This window comes from Hordeum vulgare, chromosome 7H, assembly GCF_904849725.1.
Source record: "Hordeum vulgare subsp. vulgare chromosome 7H, MorexV3_pseudomolecules_assembly, whole genome shotgun sequence".
Lineage (NCBI taxonomy): Eukaryota > Viridiplantae > Streptophyta > Magnoliopsida > Poales > Poaceae > Hordeum > Hordeum vulgare.
This window is the reverse complement of record NC_058524.1, coordinates 61,899,341-61,922,849: the sequence shown is the minus strand read 5'-3', so window position 1 is coordinate 61,922,849 and position 23,509 is coordinate 61,899,341. Positions and strand designations below refer to the sequence as shown.

The 23,509-nt window shown below is 46.8% G+C and overlaps 1 protein-coding gene across 1 annotated transcript; it reads right to left on the bottom strand.

The window, feature by feature from the left end:
• Positions 1-19,130: 19,130 nt before the first annotated feature.
• LOC123410283 (7-deoxyloganetic acid glucosyl transferase-like) lies at positions 19,131-20,874 on the bottom strand. The gene has a single exon (XM_045103190.1). The coding sequence runs from the start codon at positions 20,796-20,798 to the stop codon at positions 19,401-19,403; it is 1,398 nt and encodes a 465-aa protein (XP_044959125.1). The 5' UTR covers positions 20,799-20,874; the 3' UTR covers positions 19,131-19,400.
• Between the last annotated feature and the right edge of the window lie 2,635 nt (positions 20,875-23,509).

Here is a 23,509-nt window from a genome sequence, read left to right as displayed (position 1 = left end):
CGCTACTGGTAGCCTTTCTCCTACTAGTGCTTTTTGGGTCATAATTCACCAATTTATATTATTTTTAGCACTAACCTATTAACCCAGTGCCTAGTGCGAGTTGTTCTTTTCTGCATGTTTTTGCTTTTCAAGTTTTCAGTACAAAACAAAGTCCAATTGCCACGAAACTTTTCTATGATTTTTTCTTGACCAAAAGAAGACCTGGAAGCTTCGAGAGGAAACCCAAAGTCACACATGGGCCCCCCAAGGCAAGAGGGCGCGTTGAGCGGGTGGTCGTACCTTTATGGCTTGGCGAGCCCCTGTGGCCCCTCTTGCCTCGTTTTCTAGCCTATAAATTCCCAAATATTCCAAAAACCCTAAATATCATATGGAAACTCTTTTTACGCCGCCACAAATCTCTGTTCCCCGTCTGGAGATCCGTTTCGGCACCCTGCCGGAGGGGGATCAACCATGGAGGGTCTTTTCATCAACCTTGGTGACCTCCTGATGATGTGCGAATATTTTACCATAGACCTACACGTTCGTAGTTAGTATCTAGATGGCTATTTCTCTCTCTTGATCTTCAATATAATGATCATCACATATTCGCTTTGATCTATCCGATGTAATTCTTTTGTATGGTGTGTATTTTGGGATCCAATGAATTGTGGGTTTATGTTCACATTATTCATGAAAAGTATTTGAGTCTTCTCTGAGTTTTATGATTCTTATGTGCATGATCATCATAGATTCATAAATCTATCTGATCTATTTAATTTCTTTCGCCAAGTAGTTTTATTTCTTCAGTGGTAGGTGTGCATTGTAGTGGTTTCAACCTGGCAAATTTCTATATCCTAGTGACACAAGGGGACAAGTTGCATCGTTGTGTTCTGTCACTAAGTATAAAATGATGGGGTTTATTTATATTGGTTGAGTTTACTTTGTCTACATCATGTCGTTGTGCTCCAAGCATTATATTGTTTACTTAATACTCTAGATGCATGATGGACAGTGGTCGATCGATGAAATAATAGTATGAGGTGCAGGCAGGAGCCGTCCTATTTGCTTATGGATGTGATGCATATGTACACATGATCATTGTCGTGAAAATCGCATAACTATCCGTTGTTCTATCAATTTCCCAACAGTAATTTGTTTACCCACCATATGTTGCTTTTATGAAAGATGCCACTAGAGAACACTATGCCCCCCCGGTCTATTCACTTAAATATTCAGAAAACTTATAATTTCCTTGTGGTTATTATTTGTCATTTATTTTATTTTGCAAGTCACGACTATCTACAATTATCTACACACCTCATTCACTTGCAAATAACGAGATCAAGGGGATTGACAACCCTCTTGCCCGTGATGGGTGGAAGTTGTTTGCTCTTTTGTGTGCAGCCGCTGAAGATGGTTGAGGATTGATATTCCAATTGGTTCGATAAACCTTGGTTTCTTAATTGAGGTAAATACTTACCCTCATTGTGCTGCAATAACCCGTTCCTCTTTATGGAAAATCAAACGTAGATGACAAGTATCAGGAAGGATTACTAGCACCGTTGTTGAGGAATATTATCACCAACTACCAAGTAACTTCACACAAATTATCATTCACTTGTTCTTCTTTTTATTTGATGTTATATTTTGCTTGCTTCAAAAAAATCAAAAATCAAAAATATTTATCTTTGCTTGTTACTATGCCTAGTTCCTCCTCTCTCTTGCTCACTTTGGAAAATGAAGTATTCAATTATAAACAAAGGGGAGGAGAAAAATTGAAAGATGCTTGGTATAGGATTTGCAATGCTCAAAATAGATCAACTCGTAAGCAATCCACTACTATCTTGCTTTGTAATTTTGATGCGAGAGTGACAACTCGGTATAGGTTTGTCTTGGACACCATCATCGGTGGTAATTTCTTAATGTCACACACTTTGGCTGCCTATATTGCTATTGAATGGGATCACCTCCCACCATTTTTAATGGAACTATTTTAACCTTGGAAGATGTTATGCGTAGGCTTGACGCTATTGAAAACGAAATTTCTACTAATGAAGAAATTGAGGAGTTAGACAAAAAGCTTCATAATCATATTACTCAAGTTGGTTCACGGGTAGGAATGACTTTGAAAACTTTGATGGAGAAGGATACTATACTAATGAGAGAGTAGAGCAAAGTATGAATAGTATTGATAAAATGGAGGAGGTTATTGATAAAGTAGGTTATGCTTTCACACCCTCCAAAATTAATGCTTCTACCGCTTGTAGTAGAAGTCCCAAATTTATGTATATTCCTAAGAACATTAGTACTAATCCTATAAAAGGGACGAAGATCTTAAAATGATTAGTGTGCATCTCAACTTTGTAAACATGATAAAATATCCTATTTTCAAGTCTCCTATGGTTTTTGATATCTGTGGTTGTGTTATTGAGGAGCTTGATGACAAAGATGACAAAACTCTATCCTATGCATTATGCCTAGTTAGGGGCATAAAACAATAGCGCTTGTTGGGAGGTAACCCAATAGTTATGTTAATTGTTGTTTTTACCTTCTTCTTTGGTGTGATGATATGATTATTTCCTCTATAGTGATTGTGTTTGTATGTTTAAATTAGTGTTCGTGCCAAGTTAAACCTTTGGGATGCCTTGTATGATAAGTATAATTGATAAGGTGCAAAAACAAAAACTTTGACGTCCAGTGCAGAATTTCTCTGATTTTAATGGAACATTTTTAAGCTGATGTTGTTACACGGTATTTCTGTATGAATTCCTGAGGTTGTCCTAATTTTTCAAAATTATTGTAGTTACATAAGTATAGGTCATTACATATTACAACAAACTATTCTATTTTAGATAGATTATGCTTTTGCTTGCATAGTTTGCTTGTTTTGATGATGCTATGGATTGTATCGGGGGGGCGGTATAAGCCATGGAGAAGTTAGAATATAGTACCTATTACGCAATAATGAAATATTAATCAATTCACAACAATACCTAAGTATTTGATATATTCCTTATACTAACAGATCTCACAAAGTTTTGTTGAGTTTGTGTGATTGAAACTTTCCAGTTTTGGGTGTTATCGCGATGGACAATGGGATAAGGAGCAGCAAGATCCTAAGCTTAGGGATGCCCAAGGCACACCAAGGTAATATTCTAGGAAGACTCAAGCATCTAAGCTTGGGGTTGCCCCGGAAGGCATCCCCTCTTTCGCCTCAATCCATCGGTTTGTCACTTGAAGCAAAAAAAAAATATTCATCACATGATATGAGTTTTGCTAGGAGCGTCATTTGGTTTAGTTTTATTTTTATTTTTAGTTTGCCACGATCATATTTAGCTGGACACACCAACCTGAGAGATACAACATTTATCATGATTTTTTAGAATACTCTTTGTGCTTCACTTATATCTTTTGAGCTAAACAGTTTCTCTAGTACTTTACTTTAATCTTTTTGAGCAGGGTGGCGTGTAGATTTTATAGAAACATTTGAACTCCCGTTCTTCACTTATATTTGTTTGAGAGTTAATAAACAGTAGCGGTAATTTCCTTGGATCACAAAGTTGGTCCAAAAATAATAAATATTCAATAAATGATAATCATAAACATCATGTAGCACACAAATAGAAATTATGGGTTAATGATATTGATATGGTAATATAAAAAAAGGTGTGAGTGTATCATTATTGATTCGTAGAAGTAGCGTTATTAAGATGTGTTATTTTCTTGTTTCTCTGAATATTAAAAAGGCATGGTGGAGATGTGGGAGCATTTCTATTCCTCGTATAAATCCTAGTGTTGTTTCGTGTCGGAGTCGCGCAAGGGTTAACTCCTCCCAACCCTCTCCCTCGAGGCATGCGGGTAGTGCTTTGATTTGTGATGAAACTAATAAAACTTTGCAATAAATATATGAGTTCTTCATGACTAATGTGAAACCATGGACATACGCAATCTCACCTTCTCATATTTTGCTAGCCTCTTCGGTACCGTGCATTGCCCATTCTCACCTCGAGGATCGGTGTCAACTTCCCCATGGCATGATATGCTCTATCACAGATAAACCTTTCTTTATCTTCCTCAAAACAGATAACACACCTACCTATCATGGTATTTTCAAAGCCATTCCAAGATATATAGACATGCAAATTCCACCGTTACATCATATGACTAGTTCATTCATCATCAATTTGCTTTGCATGATCATATAGAGCTGACATAGTATTTGTGGACACTATTCATTATATTGCTGAAAAATGTCACGCTAGATCATTGCACATCCTGGTACACTGCCAGAGGCATTCATATTGAGTCATATCGAGATTTAATGAGTTGTAAGTAAATAAAAGTGTGGTTATCATCATTTAGAGCATTGTCCCAGTGAGGAAAGGATGATGGATACTATGATTCCCCCACAAGTCGGGAAGAGGCTCCGGACGAAAAAAAAATAGGGGAGGCCAAATGAGCCCACCAAAAAATGATGAAAAAATGAATGAGAGAAAAGGAGATAAGGGACTTTGCTACTATCCTTTACCACGCTTGTGCCTCAAAGTGGCACCATGTTCCTCATATAGAAAGTTTGAGGATATATTATTTTCATATCCTAGTGGGAATTATATTATCATTATTAGAAACTTGGCTTGCATATTCCGGTGATGGGTTTCCTCAAATGCCCGAGGTCTTCATGAGCAAGCAAGTTTGATGCACAACCCACCTAGATTCATTTCATCTTTCATACACTTATAGCTCTAGTGCATCATTTGCATGGCAATCCCTACTCCTCGCATTGACATGTATCGATGGACATCTCCCTAGCCCGTTGGTACGCCTAGTTGATGTGAGACTATCTTCTCCACTTTTACCCCTTTGATACCTACCATCATATTCCATTTCACCTTATGCTATGTTCATGGCTCACGCTCATGTATTGCATGACGAATAAAAAGTTGATTCACTTTTAAAAAGTATGATCCAATTGCCTGACTTGGACATGATGGTGTTTAACATTTGTATTAATGTGGTGAAGATGGAGCCATGCTTTGCTAATATGAAAGATTAATGGGGGTGAACATTCTTTCAGGATAGTATACTTTGAAAGATTGATGATTTTGTTACTTGTGATTACAATTATTACTATGTTAACGTTTGTTGATTCATTGTTTCTTAATGAACATACATGCAAAATATTACATATTGGATAGCATGTGACCTCAAAAAATCTGTTTTTATCATTTACCTACTCGAGGACGAGCAGGAATTAAGCTTGTGGATGCTTGATACGTCTGCAATATATCTTTAATTTTTATTTTTCCATGTTGTTATATTATCATCCTAGGATACTTTTTGGTTCATAATTCACCAATTTATATTATTTTCCAGCACTAACCAATTAACCGAGTGCCCAATGCGAGTTGTTGTTTTCTGTGTGTTTTTTTTTGCTTTTAAGGTTTTCAGTACCAAACGAAGTCCAATTGCTACGAAACTTTTTGATGATATTTTCTGGACCAAAATAATACCTAGAAGCTTCGAGAGGAAACCTGAAGCCACACGTGGGGCCCCCAAGGCAAAATGGCACGATGAGGCGGGTGGTCACGCCCTAGTGCCTTGGCGAGCCCCTGTGGCCCCTCTTGCCTTGTTCTCTGGCTTATAAATTCTCAAATATTCCAGAAACCCTAAATATCACATGCAAGCAACTTTTACGCTGCCGCAAGTCTTTGTTCCACGACAACCTCATCTGGAGCCCCGATCCGGCACCCTGCCGGAGGGGGATCGATCATGGAGGGCGTGTTCATCAACCTTGGTGCTCGCGTGATGATGTGTGAGTTGTTCACCACAGACCTATGGGTCCACAATTAATATCTAGATGGCTCTCTCTCTCTCTTGATATTCAATACAATGATCATCACACCTTTGCTTTGATCTATCCGATGTAACTCTTTTGTATGGTATGTTTGTTGGGATCCGATGAATTGTGGGTTTATGTTCAGATTAATCAGGAAATGTATTTGAGTCTTCTCTGAGTTTTATGATTCTTATTTACGTGATCATCATAGCTTCGTAAATCTCTTCGATCTATTGTATTTCTTTGGCCAAGTAGTTTGATATTTCTTCAATGGTAGGTGTGCGTTGTAGTGGGTTCAACCTGGCGAGTTTCTATATCCTAGTGATAGAAGGGGACAAGTTGCATCTTTGTGTTGCAGCCACTAAGGATAAAATGATGGGGTGTATTCATTTTGGTTGAGTTTACTTTGACTCCAGCATGTCATTGTTCTCCAAGCAATACTCTGTTTTGCTTAATACTCTAGATGCATGCTGGATAGCGGTCAATGGGTGGATTAATAGTAGTAGGTGCAGGCAGGAGTCGGCCTAATTGCTTATGGACATGATGCCTATATACAGATGACCATTGTCGTGAAAATCGCATAACAATCGGTTGTTCTATCAATTGCCCGACAGTAATTTTTTTACCCACCATATGTTGCTTTCATGAGAGATGCCACTAGAGAACACTATGGCCCACGGGTCTATTCACTTATATATTTAGAAAACTTATAATTTCTTTGCTTTTATTATTTGTATTTTATTTTATTTTTCAAGTTACAACTATCTACAATTATCTACACACCTCATTCGCTTGCAAATAACGAGATCAAGGGGATTGACAACCCTCTTGCTCGCGTTGGGTGCAAGTTGTTTGCTCTTTTGTGTCCAGCCGTTGAAGACGGTTGAGGGTTGATATTCCTATTGGTTTGATAAACCTTGGTTTCTTAATCGAGGAAAATACTTCTCTGTGTTGTGTTGTGATAACCTACTACTCTTCATGAAAAACCCAATGCAAATCACAAGTATCAAGCTCACTGCAGAACATTACCGACAGAGTAATGTTCCCTTTGGATTAGCATCTCCGTTGGTTGACCCCTTGGAATGAACTCGTCGGCTTGATATCCGTGTCGGTCATCTGCAACCGCTTGATCAGGTCTGGAGAGATCAAGTTCAACTCGGCTATACTGTCGACCAGCATCTTCATTACCTTGAGGTTGTGGATTGTTGGCGATACCAACAATGGCACACACCCAACAGCAGTGGTGCGGTCGGAGTGGTCCTCGGCATCCAAGATGATGGGAGTGTTAGACCACTTGAGGGGTTACCTTTCCTCTGTCGCTGGCTCTGCCGCGTTGATGTCATGGGGCCCATTGCTTTAGGTGTCGGTGAGAGGAGTGCAAAGATGTGCCTCCTCAATACACACGGCATCTATTGCCTTCTGGAATTCTTGGACATCAGATCCTTCTTCATCTTCATCATCATCACCTTTGTCATCGGACTTCTTGTCCCGGCCTCTAGCAAGCTTCTCCTTCTGCTTCTTGGCCTTGCCGCGGCGACCACCACAGCTCCCACAGTTCTTCTTGCCAGAATCACCATCACCATCTTGGCCCTTATCCTTGTCGCGCCTCTCGTACTCTTGCTTCTGCTTCTCACCAAGCTGCTTGACTTGGCGACATTCGGTGATGTCGTGGCCTTTGGTGAGGTTGATCTTGCAGTATGGCATGTCAGTCTTTTCTCCTGCTGCGGTTTTGTCGTCACCGGAACAGGCGTCCGCCTCCTTGCCAGAGCCCTCACTCTTCGCTTTCTTGCGACTGTTGGGGTTGCCGGAACCTTGGACAACCATGGTTTCTTTTCCCTTGCGCTAACAGTTCCTCTTACGGCCCTTCTTCCTGGAGGTAGACACATCTTCACCGTTAGAGTCGACCTCCGTGCGAGCGTCCTCTCTGGGGAGTCTCTTCCCTTCCTCAACGCATGCACAATTATCAGCGAGAGCGTATATAGCTCGGCTATATCTCGCACCTTGTTGATGCTCATATCCTCATGCATTCGCCTGTTGCACATGTTCGTGTGGAATGCGGCAATCACTATGGCAGGATGGATGTTAGGGATGTTGTGTTGGACATGGATGGACCTCTGTATATACTTGTGGAGGGACTCGTCATCTCTTTGGGGATCATTGTATATCGTTGGGATGCCCCGGAATCTTGTGGCCTCTGTGGTATGCACCAAGAAATTGGTTGCATAGGTCCGCCGAGGAGGAGATGGAACCTTCCTGCAGGTTCATCAATCAACTTCTCACATTCGGAATGAGCGCCAATGGGAAGTAGTTGGCAAACACTTTCTCATCGCGTCCCCTCGCATCTTGCACCGCAATGTGTAAATGCCGAGGAACTCTGATGGACTGACCTTGCCATCCTACTTGTCCCGCAGGTTAGGCTTGAAGGTCTTGGTGGAGGGCCAGCAAACTTTTCACAACTCGCGGGTGAACGTCGGCCAACCTATCTCATAAGGTAGCCTTTCGGGTGCCCCAGGCGCAGGCTCATGATGACTAGATCGGCACAACCATTTGATTGGCGACGTGTTTCCCGTCGCCACTAGATGGTGGTGCGGGCATCCTCCTTCCGCCTACCCTTCAAGACTTGGCGCTGATCTCGTTGTTGTCGTGGGTCTGATGACAAGAAAGGCATCTCGTCCGACATGTCATTCGGCAAGCTCGTTGCCGTTGCTGTTGTGGAGGTGACTACACCGTAGGGGACTGAGATCCAGTGACTTCACTTGGTGAAGTCGTGCTGCAACTTTACCCTTGTAATCTCCATCCAATCCACATCCTATGGCCCACATAACACAAGGGAAAAACTCTCAACACTTAGCAGTTTTCAGCCTAGCAACAAACAACAATAGCTGCAAACAACGATACAATGGCATTTGAATTCAGTTTTATTTGAACAGATTGAAACCCAAAAAATAAAGAACTGCAAATACTCATGAGCAGACATCAAATCCAGTAGAACTTGATACTAAAAGGCTGCAACACTTGATATTAAAAGGTTGCAGCGCATAATATCCGAATGCTACAACAATAAGTACCAATGTTGAGTAATCATCTACACAAAAGCAGGCCATTTCACTTATAAATTTAGGCCAAAAGAGATTATCCTAACCCCCAAAATACTGTTGTTAGCACTGTCCAAAATACTACCTAACAACTTTGAAGATTCTAGATCATATCATCATAAAGATATCATTGTCAACTCGTGAAGTTGTCAAGAGCTCAGTAAAGCTGTCAATTGCATCATATTCTTGACGCTTCTCACTATTTTCTTTCACCTGCACTTGCACTTGAGGTTCAGACTAGTGTCATTGTTCTCCACTTGCACTTGAGGTTGCACACTATTTTTTTTCTTTTGTTGTTGTTGTTGCTAATAAAAATGAAAATTTATTTTATTAGTACAGGAATGAGTAACAACTCATATTACATACATACACACCTTACCTTTGCTCCTTTTTTTGTCGTTGCCGCTGATTTAGGTTGCTTTCGCCCCTTGCGTAACTTCTCAAACCAAGTTAGCTTTCTCCTTAAATTTCTAGATGAAACCTCCTTTTTCTTCAGTTTTGCAGAACTAAGCAAGTCATTGGCTTGCTGCACAGTTGGATCAACATTTTCTTGGTCATTGGAACATCCATTCGTAGCAGTAGTAGGTGATGCATTGAGTTTATCCTCTAGTTGGGGCCAAAGATAACGAAGTGTATTTTCTAGCAACAAATGACATTCAGGAGAGTTGGATATTTTGTATGTCATATCATGAAATTGATGAGACATATCTTTGTATCAAAGTTGAGCTTCCAGTTTTGGATTTTCTACCACTTTTCTTCCTTGCCTATCTTGTATACTTCCATTGCGCGCTTCTCTAGTCCATCTCTTTAGGACATAATGTGTTGGCAATATCTTTACTTTCATCAAATCAAGAACTTTCAAACCATGTCCACACAATATTCCTGTCCTATTGAACATTCGACAACTACATGAAGCTGTTTGGTTCAAAGGATCACCAATCACTATGCGCTCCCCCTCCTCCTCCTAAGTCAAATCACCGTGCAACCTCCCAATAGTAATAGAAAATTTGTAATTTTCATCCAACACTCTAGTGCAAGCAGCCATGGATCTTTCATATTCACTTTGGAAAGCTTCAAAAATAGTGGGAGTGTACACTTTGCTTGCTTGCACCAACATCGGAGTGCACATTTTTATTCTTGGCAACTTTTTTCTTGCCTCATATTCAGATTCCAATTCCTTTCTTCTTTTTACTTCAATCGTTCTCTCAAAATGCATCAAGAATCGGACAATATGAAAATCAGATTTCAAATGGTTCTTCAATGCATTGTTGAAACTCTCACTTAGTTGTGTACTTCTCACTCCCAAACTGAAGACATCTCTCATATAACATTCAGCCCATTTTTCTTTCACCTTGTAGATACTATCTAACCAAGTTTGCTTATGCACTTTATGTCTCATGTTGTCAAATGCTTCTTGAAATGCTACCTTGTCCTCATAGCCATACATACAAGCACTAAAATTAGAGAGAATATGATACTCCTATTCCTCCTCCCCTTCATCTTCATCTTCCACCTCCCCTGCATCTTTCTCTTCGCCCTTGACTGGAGATAAATGCTTGACAGCATTCATCATAATGTGAAAGGTGCACAACCCGTGATATGATTCTGTGAATACTTCCTCTATAGCATTTCCCATTGCTGCATCTTGATCTGTATAAATAGTTCTAGGTTGTCTTCCATTATGTGCAGCTAGAAAAGTCTCAAATAGCCATATAAATGAGTCCTTTGTTTCATCAAACAGCAAGGCAGCACCAATAATAGTGGTTTCTCTGAACTGATTCAGCCCAAGATCAGTTTGCCCTTTTCTTCGATGACCCTCGTTGGAACAAACAAATCTGCATGAACCAACTTGACCATCAAGTCTGCTTTTGTTTGTGTATCTCCTTCTCACATCAAAGCCAGTGTGACCCCCATATGCATTCCAAAATGCCCAAGCCTCATCTACACTTCTGAACCTCATACCAACTTGAGGTATTCCCTTGCCAATTTCTGCCATCCCACAGCACTGAAAATTGTGAGGCACAAGAGATTTCTCACACCTAAAAAAAGTTCAGTTAATGACAAATTAGTATGCTGGAGATGTTATTTCTACAGCCATGGGACTACCAAATACAACGATTTCAATACCTGAAAAAAGTTCAGTTAATGACAGACCTGCAGCGATTTCGTCAACGATGGAGCTTGTACTCCAGTGACCTGCAGCTCCTCTCCTCCGGCGACCTGCAGATCCTCTCCTCCGGTGGTCGCCCCTCCTCTACCCAACGGCGGCGCGGTGTGTCCCTCCTCTCCTCCGGCGGCGGCCGCCCCTCCTGTCCCCGAGGAACACTGCGACCTGCAGCTCCTCTCCTCTGGCGGCCGCTCCTCCTCTCCTCCGGCGGCCGTCCCTCCTCTCCCCAGTGACGGCGCGGCCTGCCCCTCCTCTCCTCCGGCGGCGGCCGCCCCTCCTCCTCGACTGGTCAGCGGCGCGGGAGAGTCCGCGAATCCCCAATTTCCTGCCCGCCCTATGCCCAAACTGCTAAGTGTTGATTTTTTTCCCTTGTGTTATGTGGACCGTAGGATGTGGATTGGATGGAGATTACAAGGGTAAAGTTGCAGCGTGACTTCACCAAGCGAAGTCACTGGATCTCAGTCCCACCGTAGGCGTCCCGCCAACATCACGCCCAACAGTAGGCCTCGTGGATATGCATGGCGCATTTGTGAGGACCCTGGTGCCTCAGGCTTGTCGCAGTTGGCGATGCTCGGGAGGCTCTGGATGGTGGCCCTCCAGTCTCCATCTTGCCCAGCGTGGGAGGGAAGTCCGACAAGAGATGGGCTTGCGCCAGAGGTTCCTCCTTGGTCTTGGGCATGGCGCAGTGTGAGGCGTGGGTTGCACTCTTGCTTCTGACAGAGTCAGGAAGAATATTGTCCCGCCCCGACATGTGTTATCGGTGCTCACCACGAGGCCGATGACGGGTTGGCCCTGCGCATCCTCAGAGTGATGCTCGAGGATCTTGTGTGCGTGCCACCCGGGATCACTGTTGTTCCGCGAGGGTTGGTCGGGGTTGTCTTGTGAAGGACATAGCGGAGGTCTCGTCGCCATCGTAGTGTTGTCCCCGGACACCACCGGTGCGCCTTTGGATATCTCATCAACGGGGTCTGTGTCTCGGCTCGCGGAACTCCGCGCGGTATTGTGGCAGCGCTCACCAGCACGGTGGGTGCGGTGCGTACCCCCATTGCCATCGTCTGTGGCCACCTGTGAAGGCAGCCTGTATGTGGATGGGGTGACTGCCGATGTGCCCTTAGCCTTCGTGGGATCCATGGGCGTTGATGAAGAAGTTGATGAAGACGCGTGGAAGCTGGTGAAGATTTACACACGCAATCCCCTGCTCGACGTGCCAAACATGTTGAGGTATGACATGGGACCGACGAGGCCCCTTTCACGGTTCTATTGTGGGGACCCGTGAGCGCAATTAGCATCACCAACTACGAACATGGGGGTTTAGACAAGATCAGGCCACCCGGAGGTGTAATACCCTACGTCCTATGTGGTTTGTGGATTATGAGTATGTCGGGGTTATAAGGAGCGCAACACCCCGGCAAGGTGCTCGAGAGTGCTACTACACATGCAAATGGACAGGGTTTCAACCCTCATAAAGGTAGCCATGAACCTCTTTTTATAGTCTCAATAGGTTACGAGAGTGGCTAAAAGGGTAAATGCACAAGGGTGTACAGTGGATGTACTTACAGTGCAAGCTACCTAACCCTAACGGATTAGCACATGCACATTAAATGTGTCGTGAGGTGTCGCGCTAACGTCGCGTCCCGGCAAAGATTGTCTCTCCTTATGTGCGGTTCGTCCAACTACCTCTTATTATCACTCCATGCCATTAGAACGGGTCTCATTAAAGCTGTTGTAAATCCCTTGAGCCATGTGCCCCGACAAGATCTACCTAACAACCTGCCTGGTCGACACATCATTGATGGTGACAATAAGCCCAATGAGGTGGAGTTATGGCGTTGTAGTGGGATCTTTTCGGACGTCAAGGCTATCGGGTCTTCTCTACCAGCAAGGTGGCTTGCCGGTGGCTTGCCGGTGGCTTGGCCTTGTCACTTGACGCTGTCTTGTACGCAGCATCTTCCGACAAGGCTTGCCGGTCCTTAGGCCGATGTCGTGTGTACACAAGTCCGGATACTAAAAGTCCTGTTTCTTTAGTACACTAATAGAATGCTTGAGAAAAATGATTCTGGAGTTGAGGTAATTTTGGAAAAATTGAGCAATATATATACATCGTAATAGTTATTTATGAAATGAAGTACATAGTAGGCTTAGGTCACTCCTTATCTTTTCTGCTCATTACGCAAATTAATAAATCACACAAACAACATCTTAGGCTGGTTGTAATGGGTAGTATCATATACTAGTATCATGCATATGATACTACACCCTAATGCATAGTATCATATGTTAGTACCATAGGATATGTCATTTATTGTCATGCATGACACATAGTAGCACAACATTTAATATGATACGGTATCATGATATGATACTCAACCCTCTCTTTCTTCATTTAATTTCATGACACCTCATCAAAACTGCTTAGTTGGCATGCATGATACTAGCTATGATACTCCCATTACAGCCAGCCTTATCTACATTTTGTAGAGGGATGAGTTCTCCTACCACATCTTTAAATTCCCTATACTCCCTCCCTTGCACTCTCTTCATCTAGAGATGTTACGATCAACATAGTACACGGGGTCATCAACGTACAAAACTTTTGCACGTACATGTGAGTTGACACAGTTACGAAGAGTCAACTAAAACACCACATTATAAAAAAGAAAGCACACTCCGTTGTCTCTCCACATGCCAAAGCAAATAACATATATATTGTTAAACGTGAATAGAGGGATTGGTGAAATAGTTGTTGTATTGCTTAAGCCTCATGGGCATATATATAGAAATACATGATCAACTTGGAGTACAAGACAAGCGAGAATAATTCCTAGTCTATCTTGTGTTTCCTAACTAATCACGATACTCAACATTCCCCCACAGTCATAATTGTAGTGACGCAGATGGTGAGACTAGAGAAGAATCCGAAGGTAAGCCGACGGTCATCCCCCCACGGTCGTAACGGTTGATGCATCGCGGAAGTTGTGGTTGGAGTAAAAACCGACGAGGTTGCTCAAGCAAGGCGGTAGCCCTTTGTGCGTTTGTCGAGGTAGCCGAGAGCGTAGGGTGGTGTAGCCGTGGTCAAGGTAGCCGTGCGAAGAACGCCATGGTCGATGTCGAGTCGGGTAGTCGGTGTCGAGGAAGTCGCCTTGAAGCCGTGGACGCAAGGAGGCACCGAGTTAGGGGTGGGTGCAGTGGCGTCAAAATAGTGATGCGTCGGGAAGGAGACGTAGTTGACGACGCGTCGCAACGGGTTTCCTAAACCCGGGGACACATCATGAACGAAGGCACGCATCGGTGTTGCTGGCACCGCGCATGCGTAGACGGACGAAGTCGATGTTGGCGATGCGCCGCGCTAGGCTTGCCAGGCCTAGGAGCACATCAGGAACGAAGGCACACGTCGTTGTTGCCAGCACCGGGCATGCGGACACGGGGACCGACGCACAACCTGTATGCCATGTCGAGGAGGCTAATAGAGAACGAGTTGACGAATTTTGCGGCGCAAAATCAGCAGGGGACGATGTTGCCCGCGATGGTCGGAGTAGACGAAGTGGTCGGGGAAGACGACGGCGATGCTGGCAATGAGCTGGTGCTGGACAAAGATGAAGGAGGTGGACGGCCGGCGCGACTCAGGTGAGCGAGCTGCAGCAGCGCAAAAGGAGAGTGGCGGCGGCGACTAGTTACGAGCGCGGCGACGATGCTCAAAGTGGGTGAGGAAGAGCCCGACAGCATGACGAAGACCGGTGCAAACGATGGCGTTCCTGCGTCGAAGGAGGCAGCACAGCGCATACCACAGGAAGTCGACGCGCGGGGACGGCGGAGTGGACCACGCGTCGCGTTCCTACGGCCCGAAGGGGCGACAAAGCGGCAGCGCGCGGGCCGGTGCGCAAACACGGGGACGGCCTCGGCCGGTGGCGGGGACCGCGTGCTACCGCACTACAGCCCAAAGGGGCAGTGTAGCAGCGGCTCGGGGGTCGGGGCAACCGCGGGGAGAACCACTAGGCGGCGACGTTGCGGCCCAACAGGGCAGCACAGCTGCAGCCCGTTGCTCGATCGGTGGAGGGGAGCGTTGTACTCGAGACAGCCTTCACAGGACATGCGAAGGTGCATGCAACCGACTGATCAGGTCAGCCGCACGGCGCGGATGGAGTCGATCGCGGTGGGCGGGTGATCATTCTGATCACACATGAGGTCGGGGGCGCTGGTCGGTGGTGATGACGGCGTCATGGACGATGAAGCGGGGTGGCCGAGCAGACCAAGGCGACGACGGCTAGCGGGGAACGGCATGCCAAAGAAGGCCGACGAAGGGGCGGGGAATCCGAGGCAGCCGGTAGGCCTGACGCAGTCGACAAGCCGAGGCAGCCGGCAGGCCCGGCAACCAACAAGGGGGCTGATAGCCGAGACAACCGGCAGGCCTAGGGCATCCGATGTTCCCGAGGCGGCCGACGAGTGGCGACGACGACAGAAGGTGGGTGATGTAGGCATCTTGTTCACTACGGGGCGGCGATGATGGCGTAAAGTGACGGGCCGGCAGATGCGTGGACGACGGCCATGACAGGCTGCCGCGTCGCATAAGGCCGTCGGGTCGAAGTAGAGGCCAGCCGGTCGTGCCTAGGTCGGAGTGGAGGCGCGCAGGTGTCGACGGCGGCGGCGGGCGACTCAACCCGATCTTAGATCGGAAAACCAAAAAGGAAGAACACCGATAAAGAGACTGACAAAAGAGAGAAAACCAGGATCAAGAGATCGGGAAAAAGACTCTCTAGGGCAGCCGGTCAACAAGATCGGCGGACGAACCCAAGTTACAGGCGGCTTGGCCCCCGACAGCGATCATGAAGGCCGACCGCCCCGGAAGCGGCGCGTGATGACGAGTTGATGGACATACTTCTCGCCCCTCGTTGGTTACCCCAAGTGGAAGGTGGAGATGTAATCAGCAGCAGATTTCCCTTACACGGCGACTGTAAGGTTTATCGAACCAGGAGGACTCCGAGGATCAACAAGTAGGTGTCCGCTGCTTTGGCGCTAGCAGGGGACGTGGACCTGCACACACAACAAATAACTTTGCTCCCAACGAGTTCAGAGAGGTTGTCAATCTCTCTGGCCTTGTAGTTTGCAAAGGATCAAAACACAAGCAGGAATAGTGATAGTGATTGCAAAGGAAAAGTAAATAAATGCAATAAATGATGGAGGTGTAAGCAATGGTGGTAATATGGACCGGAGTCACATGATGTTCACTAGTGATGTGTCTCTCCCAAAAGAAGATAAACAACTATGCTGGGTAAACAAATTACAGCTAGGCAATTGACAGAATTATAAACGCACCGCAATGCTAATCATGCTACAAGAAAGTTAGAGGCTCAAAACAAATGGGCAGTACGCCAAGACAAGTAGACATTTTATCCATCAGCATCTACTTACTAATAATCCACCTTGAGATATATATCTAAAACATCTCGCTGGTATTAAGTTGCGAGCCCCGGCCAAAGTGTAAACTCAAAGCAACGGACAACTGCATTAACGAACTTTCCGTAAGGTAAACAATCCTTGCAACCGTGGTTACAAGCACCGTTGTTTTCTCCCTGGTGGCAACAACACATCTCCTAGGCTCATGTTTCCGTCACTCAAGCTAGACATCAGGGGGCATGAACCCACAATCATGCATAACGCTCCCTCTTGGGGTTACAATCTACTACTCGGCCAAAGCAATAAAAAGCAACGGAGAACATGCATGAATTACTCAAGAACATAATATAAAAGGAGAAGCAAATATATAACTCGTCACAATCTGAACATAATCTCATAATTCATCGGATCCCAGCAAACCAAGCATAGCAACAACAGGAAAATTACATAGATGCCTTGATCATGTAGGGAAGCTCACAAAGGCTAAACATTGAAGCACAAGATTGGAGAGAAGAGATCACATAGCTACTGGTCATGGACTCATGGTCCAAGGAGGACTACTCACGGCACGTCCGCGAAGCGTCCATGATGGTGGAGAAGCTCCCGAAGGTCAATGCTCCCTCCGGCAGGGTGCCGGGAAAAGGTCTTCTGACGCTCCCGATCTCGGAAGCGCTGCAGCTGCGGAACGATAGAGAAATTCGCGATTCTTGATCTTATGATAGGGTTTTCTCTTGAGGAGGTAAATATAGGCCAAAAGAGGGCACCAGAGGAGGTGGGCCACACAGACTTGGTGGCGCGGCCACGAGGGGGGCCGTGCAGGGAGGCCGCCTGGGCAGGCCATGGCTCCCCTCTGGCCCACCTTTGGTGCTCGTGAAGCTTCCGTCACGCTGATTTTTATTTCTCAGGATTTTTGGGGCTATGTAAATTGGGTAAAAATTCCCTGCAAAAAAGACATCAGCAGACATAAAGTAGCAATGGGTGCACTGAGTTAGTAGGTTAGTCCAAATATGTGTAAAAATGTATGAAAGTGTAGCAAAACATATAACAATGTCACCCAAAAGATCATGGAACAAACAGAAATTATAGATACGTTTGGGACGTATCACCGCGCGGGGCGAAAGCGGTGGCGGCGGCTAGGTCAAGAAACTTGCGGCAGATACCATGTTAAACGGGAATAGAGAGATTAGTGAAATAGTTGTTGTATTGCTTGAGCCTCATGAACATATATATATATAGGAGTACATGATTAATTTAAAGTACAATACAAGCCAGAATATATATATATATATATATATATATATATATATATATATATATATATATATATATATATATGGTGTAAAATAATTTATTCTTCACCCAGGTAATCTTATGATTGTTTCATAAATAAATTACATTTTGGAATAAGAACAGTTACATTAATATTGATTCATTACGTAAAATTTGATGTAAAAATTAAAAATATTGGTCATAAGACCAAAAAAATCGCATTTCATTTCATGTATATTTTACACGATGTTTTTATATTTGTAATTTTATGTGACATGAATATTTTTTATGATGACTATATATTTTCTTGCGGTCTCTTTTTTCGTATGAAATAAAAAAACATAAAATTAGGATGCATTGATGTGAAAAGAGAGGGAGATGAAGAATAACCATTCTTCACCCAGGGTGACCTAACCCTTCTTTGAGTATTATAACAGGTTTGTGTTTTTTTGCATGGATAACAGGCTTGTGTTGTCCTCCTCTGCTCCTACGGGTGATCAGTCTATGTGGAAGTTAATTTGGAAAATCGAAGCTCCCCCAAAGATGCGCCACTTCGCATGGCAGGTGATTTCTGGATCCCTCCCAACTTTGGCAAAGATGCATCGGCGCCATATGACTACCCAGCCTACATGCATGTTATGTGATCGCGACGGGGAATCATCATTTCATGTTCTTCTTGTCTGCCCGAATGCCGCGATGTTATGGGACTCAATGCAGGAGTTCTGGCCTTTACCTCCTCGTATGGACATCACATGCACTGGTAAGGAATGGTTGTTTCACTTACTGGTGGAGGCACCGGAGTCTATTCGCAGCAGGATTATCATGGTCCTATGGAGGACATGGTACTTACGGAATGAAATTTTCCATGGCAAACCGGTACCCCCCCTTGATATCTCTTGCTCCTTCCTTGCAAGCTACTATAATTCCTACAAGGACATATCTCTGAGCGTGGAGGATATGGTGAAAGGCAAATCTCCAGTGATGGAGCTACTCCCTCCAAAACCACCATCCATGAGTACAGTGGCCAAGAAGTGGTCGGCCCCGGAGGCTAACATGGTGGGCTTATCTACTGATGGCTCCTTCAAACTTGATGATGGCACCGCTGGTTCGGGAATGATCCTTAGGGACAACAAAGGGGATGTCATCTTTGCATCCTACCGGAAATTTTTTCAATGCAACGATGCACTTGAGGCGGAGCTACAAGCAATAAAAGAAGGGCTACAACTAGCTTTCATTCATGCTTCATTACCGGTGGTGCTGCAATCCGATTCTGTTATGGCTCTAAAGATGATAGCTACTAGTAATTATGATAGGTCACCTTATGGTGTCCTAGTGTTAGAAATTAAGAGTTTACTTTTGAATAGGGAGGTTTCTTTCCTTAAGATTAGTCGTGAATAAAATAGAGTTGCACATTGCTTAGCGAACTTTGGTCGTAGTGGTGATAGCACTGCATGTTGGTTGGGTAGACCACCTCCATGTATCACTATACTGGTTGTTGAGGATTGTAAGTCTGTTACAGTTTAATAAATCTCCCTGTTCTTCGCAACAGCAAAGTAGAGCCGTCGAAACAAAGTTACCATGTACTATTTGTTTCACATTGTCTCAAAAAAAAAGTATTTGTTTCACAAGAATAGTCGTTTATGGAAAATTTGTACTTGCACCCTTAATTCTTGCCGAACTCCTTGATGAAGGCGAGGAGGCGTTGGAACTCCGTCGCCGACGAGCCTCCCTCCGCGACGTCCCGCCTCACCTCCTGCGACAGCGTTTGAGCCGACATCCTTAGTTGTTCCGACTCCATCGCCTGCCTCACCATACCCTCCACGACGGCCCTGTCGCACACGTCCTTCATGTCCAGCCCCGCCCCCCATACGGCGCCAACGAACCGACTGTTGATTTGCTGGTCCAGGAAGAACGGCCAGCATACCAGCGGCACGCCCTCGGCGATGCCCTCCAGCGTCGAGTTCCACCCGGCGTGGGTCAGGAAGCAGCCCACGGCGCGGTGTCTCAGCACGTCTCGCTGCGGCGCCCAGCCCACGACACGCGCCTTCCCTTTCCCAGCGGCGCCGACGGCTTCCTGGAGGACGGCGCTCTGGCTTGCCCCGACCATGTCCGGCCGGAGCACCCACAGGAACGTGTAGCCGGAGTTGACGAGCCCGGACAGGAACTCGGTGAACTGCTCGAGAGAAATGACGGCCAGGCTGCCCAGGCTCACGTACACGACGGACCGGTCCGCCTGGCCGTCCAGCCACGCCATACACCCGTCGTCCTCGCGCCACAAGCTGGTGGCCGGCGCCGGCGCCGCCGAGATGGCGTGGAGAGGCCCTATGGCGAAGACGTCGCGCATATGGGGCGCGATGTGCGCGAGCGCGGACCGCTCCAGTGACGCCGCCGTGTTGAATATGAGCGCCCGAGCGTTGCAGCTGTGAGCGGTGTAGCTCACCAGGAGCTGCAGCAGAGGGTCGACGTCCTGGGTCTCGGGCCGACGGCGGCAAGAGCTTGGAAGATCTCGTCGCCGCAGGAAATCCTCCATCCCCGGGACGCTACGGACCGGCTCGTCGAGGTCGGCGCCTACCGGGATGGGAACCTCGCCAAGCTCCACGAGCTTGGGCACGGAGAGGTAAGCCAAGAAGCTGCAGGCGCTTGACGTGCGGAAAGCGAGCGCCGGCACCCCGAGCTCCTCCGCGACATCGATGGCGAACGGCAGTAAGCCGTCGGCCACGACGCACGACAGCGCCGGGAACCCGCCGACGGCCGCGGGGGACAGCGCCGAGGCGAGGAGAGCACGGTACGCAGCAGGGCCCGTCGTCATCAGGGACTTGGCGAGATCCTTGAGGTCGCCCACCGAGCGGGGGTGGTCGACGGAGAGGCCGTCCGGCAAGGACACGAAGCGGAGGCGTGGCGTGGCGGCGCCTTCGGCGCCCTGAGCGCGGCGGAGGTTGTGCTCCGTGTGAACGAAGGTGACGTGGAGGCCGGCGTCGAGGAGACCCGCGGCGAAATGAAGCATCGAGTTGATGTGGCCCTGCAGCGGCCACGGGAACACCAGAACGTGCACCGGCGCCATTTCCGTCGCACCGCCGGTCGCTTCCTCTCACCGGCTAGGATTCTACGGAGTCTGCGAATTTGGGTATACTTGCTCTGCGTGAGCACACTACGTGAAGTCCAACTTTGAGGAGCAGCTTTAAAACCGATAGCGTCGTCCGCGTGTTAGATAATAGGTGAAGTCCAAGTTTGAGGAGCAGTTTTAAAATCGATAGCGTCGTCCTCGCGTTAGATAAAAAAATGATGCACTACTAGTGGAACCCGTTGGCACTGGCAGCTTACGTGATGGATTGGTGGCGAAGATCTGGATCTGATTTCTGTTGTACGATTTGCATTTCTTTTTACTGTTCTATCCTTTGTCGGTTGGTCATATTGTTCTGCACGAATTAGCTGAGTATTTAACAGAAAACAATCACTGTACGCTACACCTGGGCATAAGTCGGACCGGGCCAAAAAATGCCCGGCACTAACAATCCAGGCCCAATTTCGACCCGGCCCGGCCGTCGGACCTAAGTTTTGGGCCCAAGCTCGGCCTGAACCAGAAAAAGCACAACTAGGCCCAACAGGCCCGTCTGACCGCGGCATAAATTATATATTCGTCAGTCCTGAGCCTGGCCCGAGCTGACCCGTGGGCTTAAATTTCAAGACCGATCCCGGTCGGATGGGAAGTTTAGGTCCGGCCCGGCCTGGAATTTTTGGGTCGGACTGCCCGGACCGGGCTGTTCATGTGCCGGTGTCAAAATCGACAGATCTCGGGTAAGGGGTCTCGAACTGCGAACCTTGGATCAATGGATTGTAGGAAGAAGGGGGAGATAGTGGTTTACCCAAGTTCGGGCCCTCCTATGAAGGTAATACCCTACGTCTTGCTTGATTGTATTGATGAAGATGATTAGATAATAGATCTACCTCGAGATCGTATATGCTAAATCCTAGATGATTCAGCCTCCTCTACATGGATAGGGGTCCCCGGTTTATATAGACACGAGGGACCCTAGGGTTTACAAGTTACCGACTATAATCGAGAGTAGATCTACCTTGAGTTACTTTCTAAGCTTGAAGTACACGCCAATCTTCGAGATATTCCTTCGAGAGTAGAGATCGTCATAAGGCCCGGTCCTCTACAATGCGGCCCAATGGGCCCACTCGTCATTGAATAACCGGTCGCCCGAGGACCCCAGATTCCCGGACTCCCTGAGTAGCCCCCGAACTAGCCTTCAACGCCAATGTGTTCAGTCTCCGGGTGCTCCACATATCAGTAGTAATCGACTTGCATGATGAGTTCACCTCATGCTCGGCTGACTGTGATTTGACCACTCGAGTAACCTGCATGTCTTTTAAAAGTGGCATCTTTTTTAGTAAGGGCATTTAAAAGCCCATGTGTAGTCCCTCAATTGGCAGGCTTTCGTGACGAAAGGCCGCCTCGAACCGCGGCTTAGGGTCATGTTTCAAGGGGCATGTCCTCTCGAGGAGATCGTGCTTCCGCGTTTACTAGGATATGAATAACTGCATAGGCTTACCTACGCGCACAACGCCTCGATAATTTTACGGGGGAGGGTGGCGGAGCAACCGGCATAGTAACAGGGACCCTTGGTATTATAGTCCCTTATAAAAAGGAACAAAGATCCAAAGATCTTTACCATCGGCATCCTCGGCTTCTCTCTTGCCTCCTCCAAGCTCGAGCGCCCAGATCTAATCCCCCTTTCGCTCTCTTTTCCCGTCGTCGTCTTCGAGCTCGCACCATGGCCGGCTCTCAGGGAAAGTGGGAGGTGTCGACCGTCTCTAACGCTGACATCCGGGAGCTAAAGCGCTCCGGGTACCTTTCCTCCAACATTGCCCACTGGGCGGCGGAGGCAGGCCAGTTGTGACAGCCCGAGACCGACGCTCCAGAAGATTCCCCTCTTTTCCGTTGCTGGCGTGTGTTTATTTTATTTGTCGCATCATCATCGCATCATGTGCATCATCTACATTGCATCGGCATTCCGTTGTCGCCAGTTTTCAAACGTGCATCCGTTATTGGTTGTCGGTTCTCTCTGTGTTCGTCGTTGACAATTTTGAGCCCGACCACACTCGCACGCGCCCGCGGCATCGTCAAAACCTTGTTTTTAAAAGTGTGTATAAAACTTTCACTGATTGGGTTGAAATTTGGAGTGCGGTCTTATTTAGATGTAGGAAGGTCGCCTGCCAATTTTCGTCGCAATCGGAGTCTGTCTAGTACCGAACGGTCGACCATAGCGGCACCGACTTCGGTTATTCGTAGGACTTTTTTGGTGTTTTAAAATACGTTGTCGGGTGCTCGTTTTCCCTCTCATCTCCGGCTAGCCTACTCTACATGGCGACTTAGACCGTCCCCGCATGCGAGACTGTTCGATTCCGATCGCACGGTTGAAACCGGGGCGAAATATAGCTAACCCTAGCCCTCTTGTGCTATAAATAGACCCCAAAACCTACCTAATCTAGCCTAACCCTAATCCCCACCTCGAAACCCATGCCAGCCAGCCTCCACCTCCTCCTCGCGTCGCCGGGCACGCGAGCCCACAACCGTCCCTCCCGGGCCCATCTGCCGCGCCGCCGCCCGACCTAGCCGCCTCCCTGCCGCACCTCGCGCCCGCTGCCCTGCGCCTCGCCGCCGGTCGCTCTGCCCGGCTGCGCCAGAGCCCCGCGTAGCCAGCCTCGCTGCATGGCCGCCGCAGCTCGCCGTCGGCCCCGCCTCACCCGCCGCCGCCATGGAGTTGT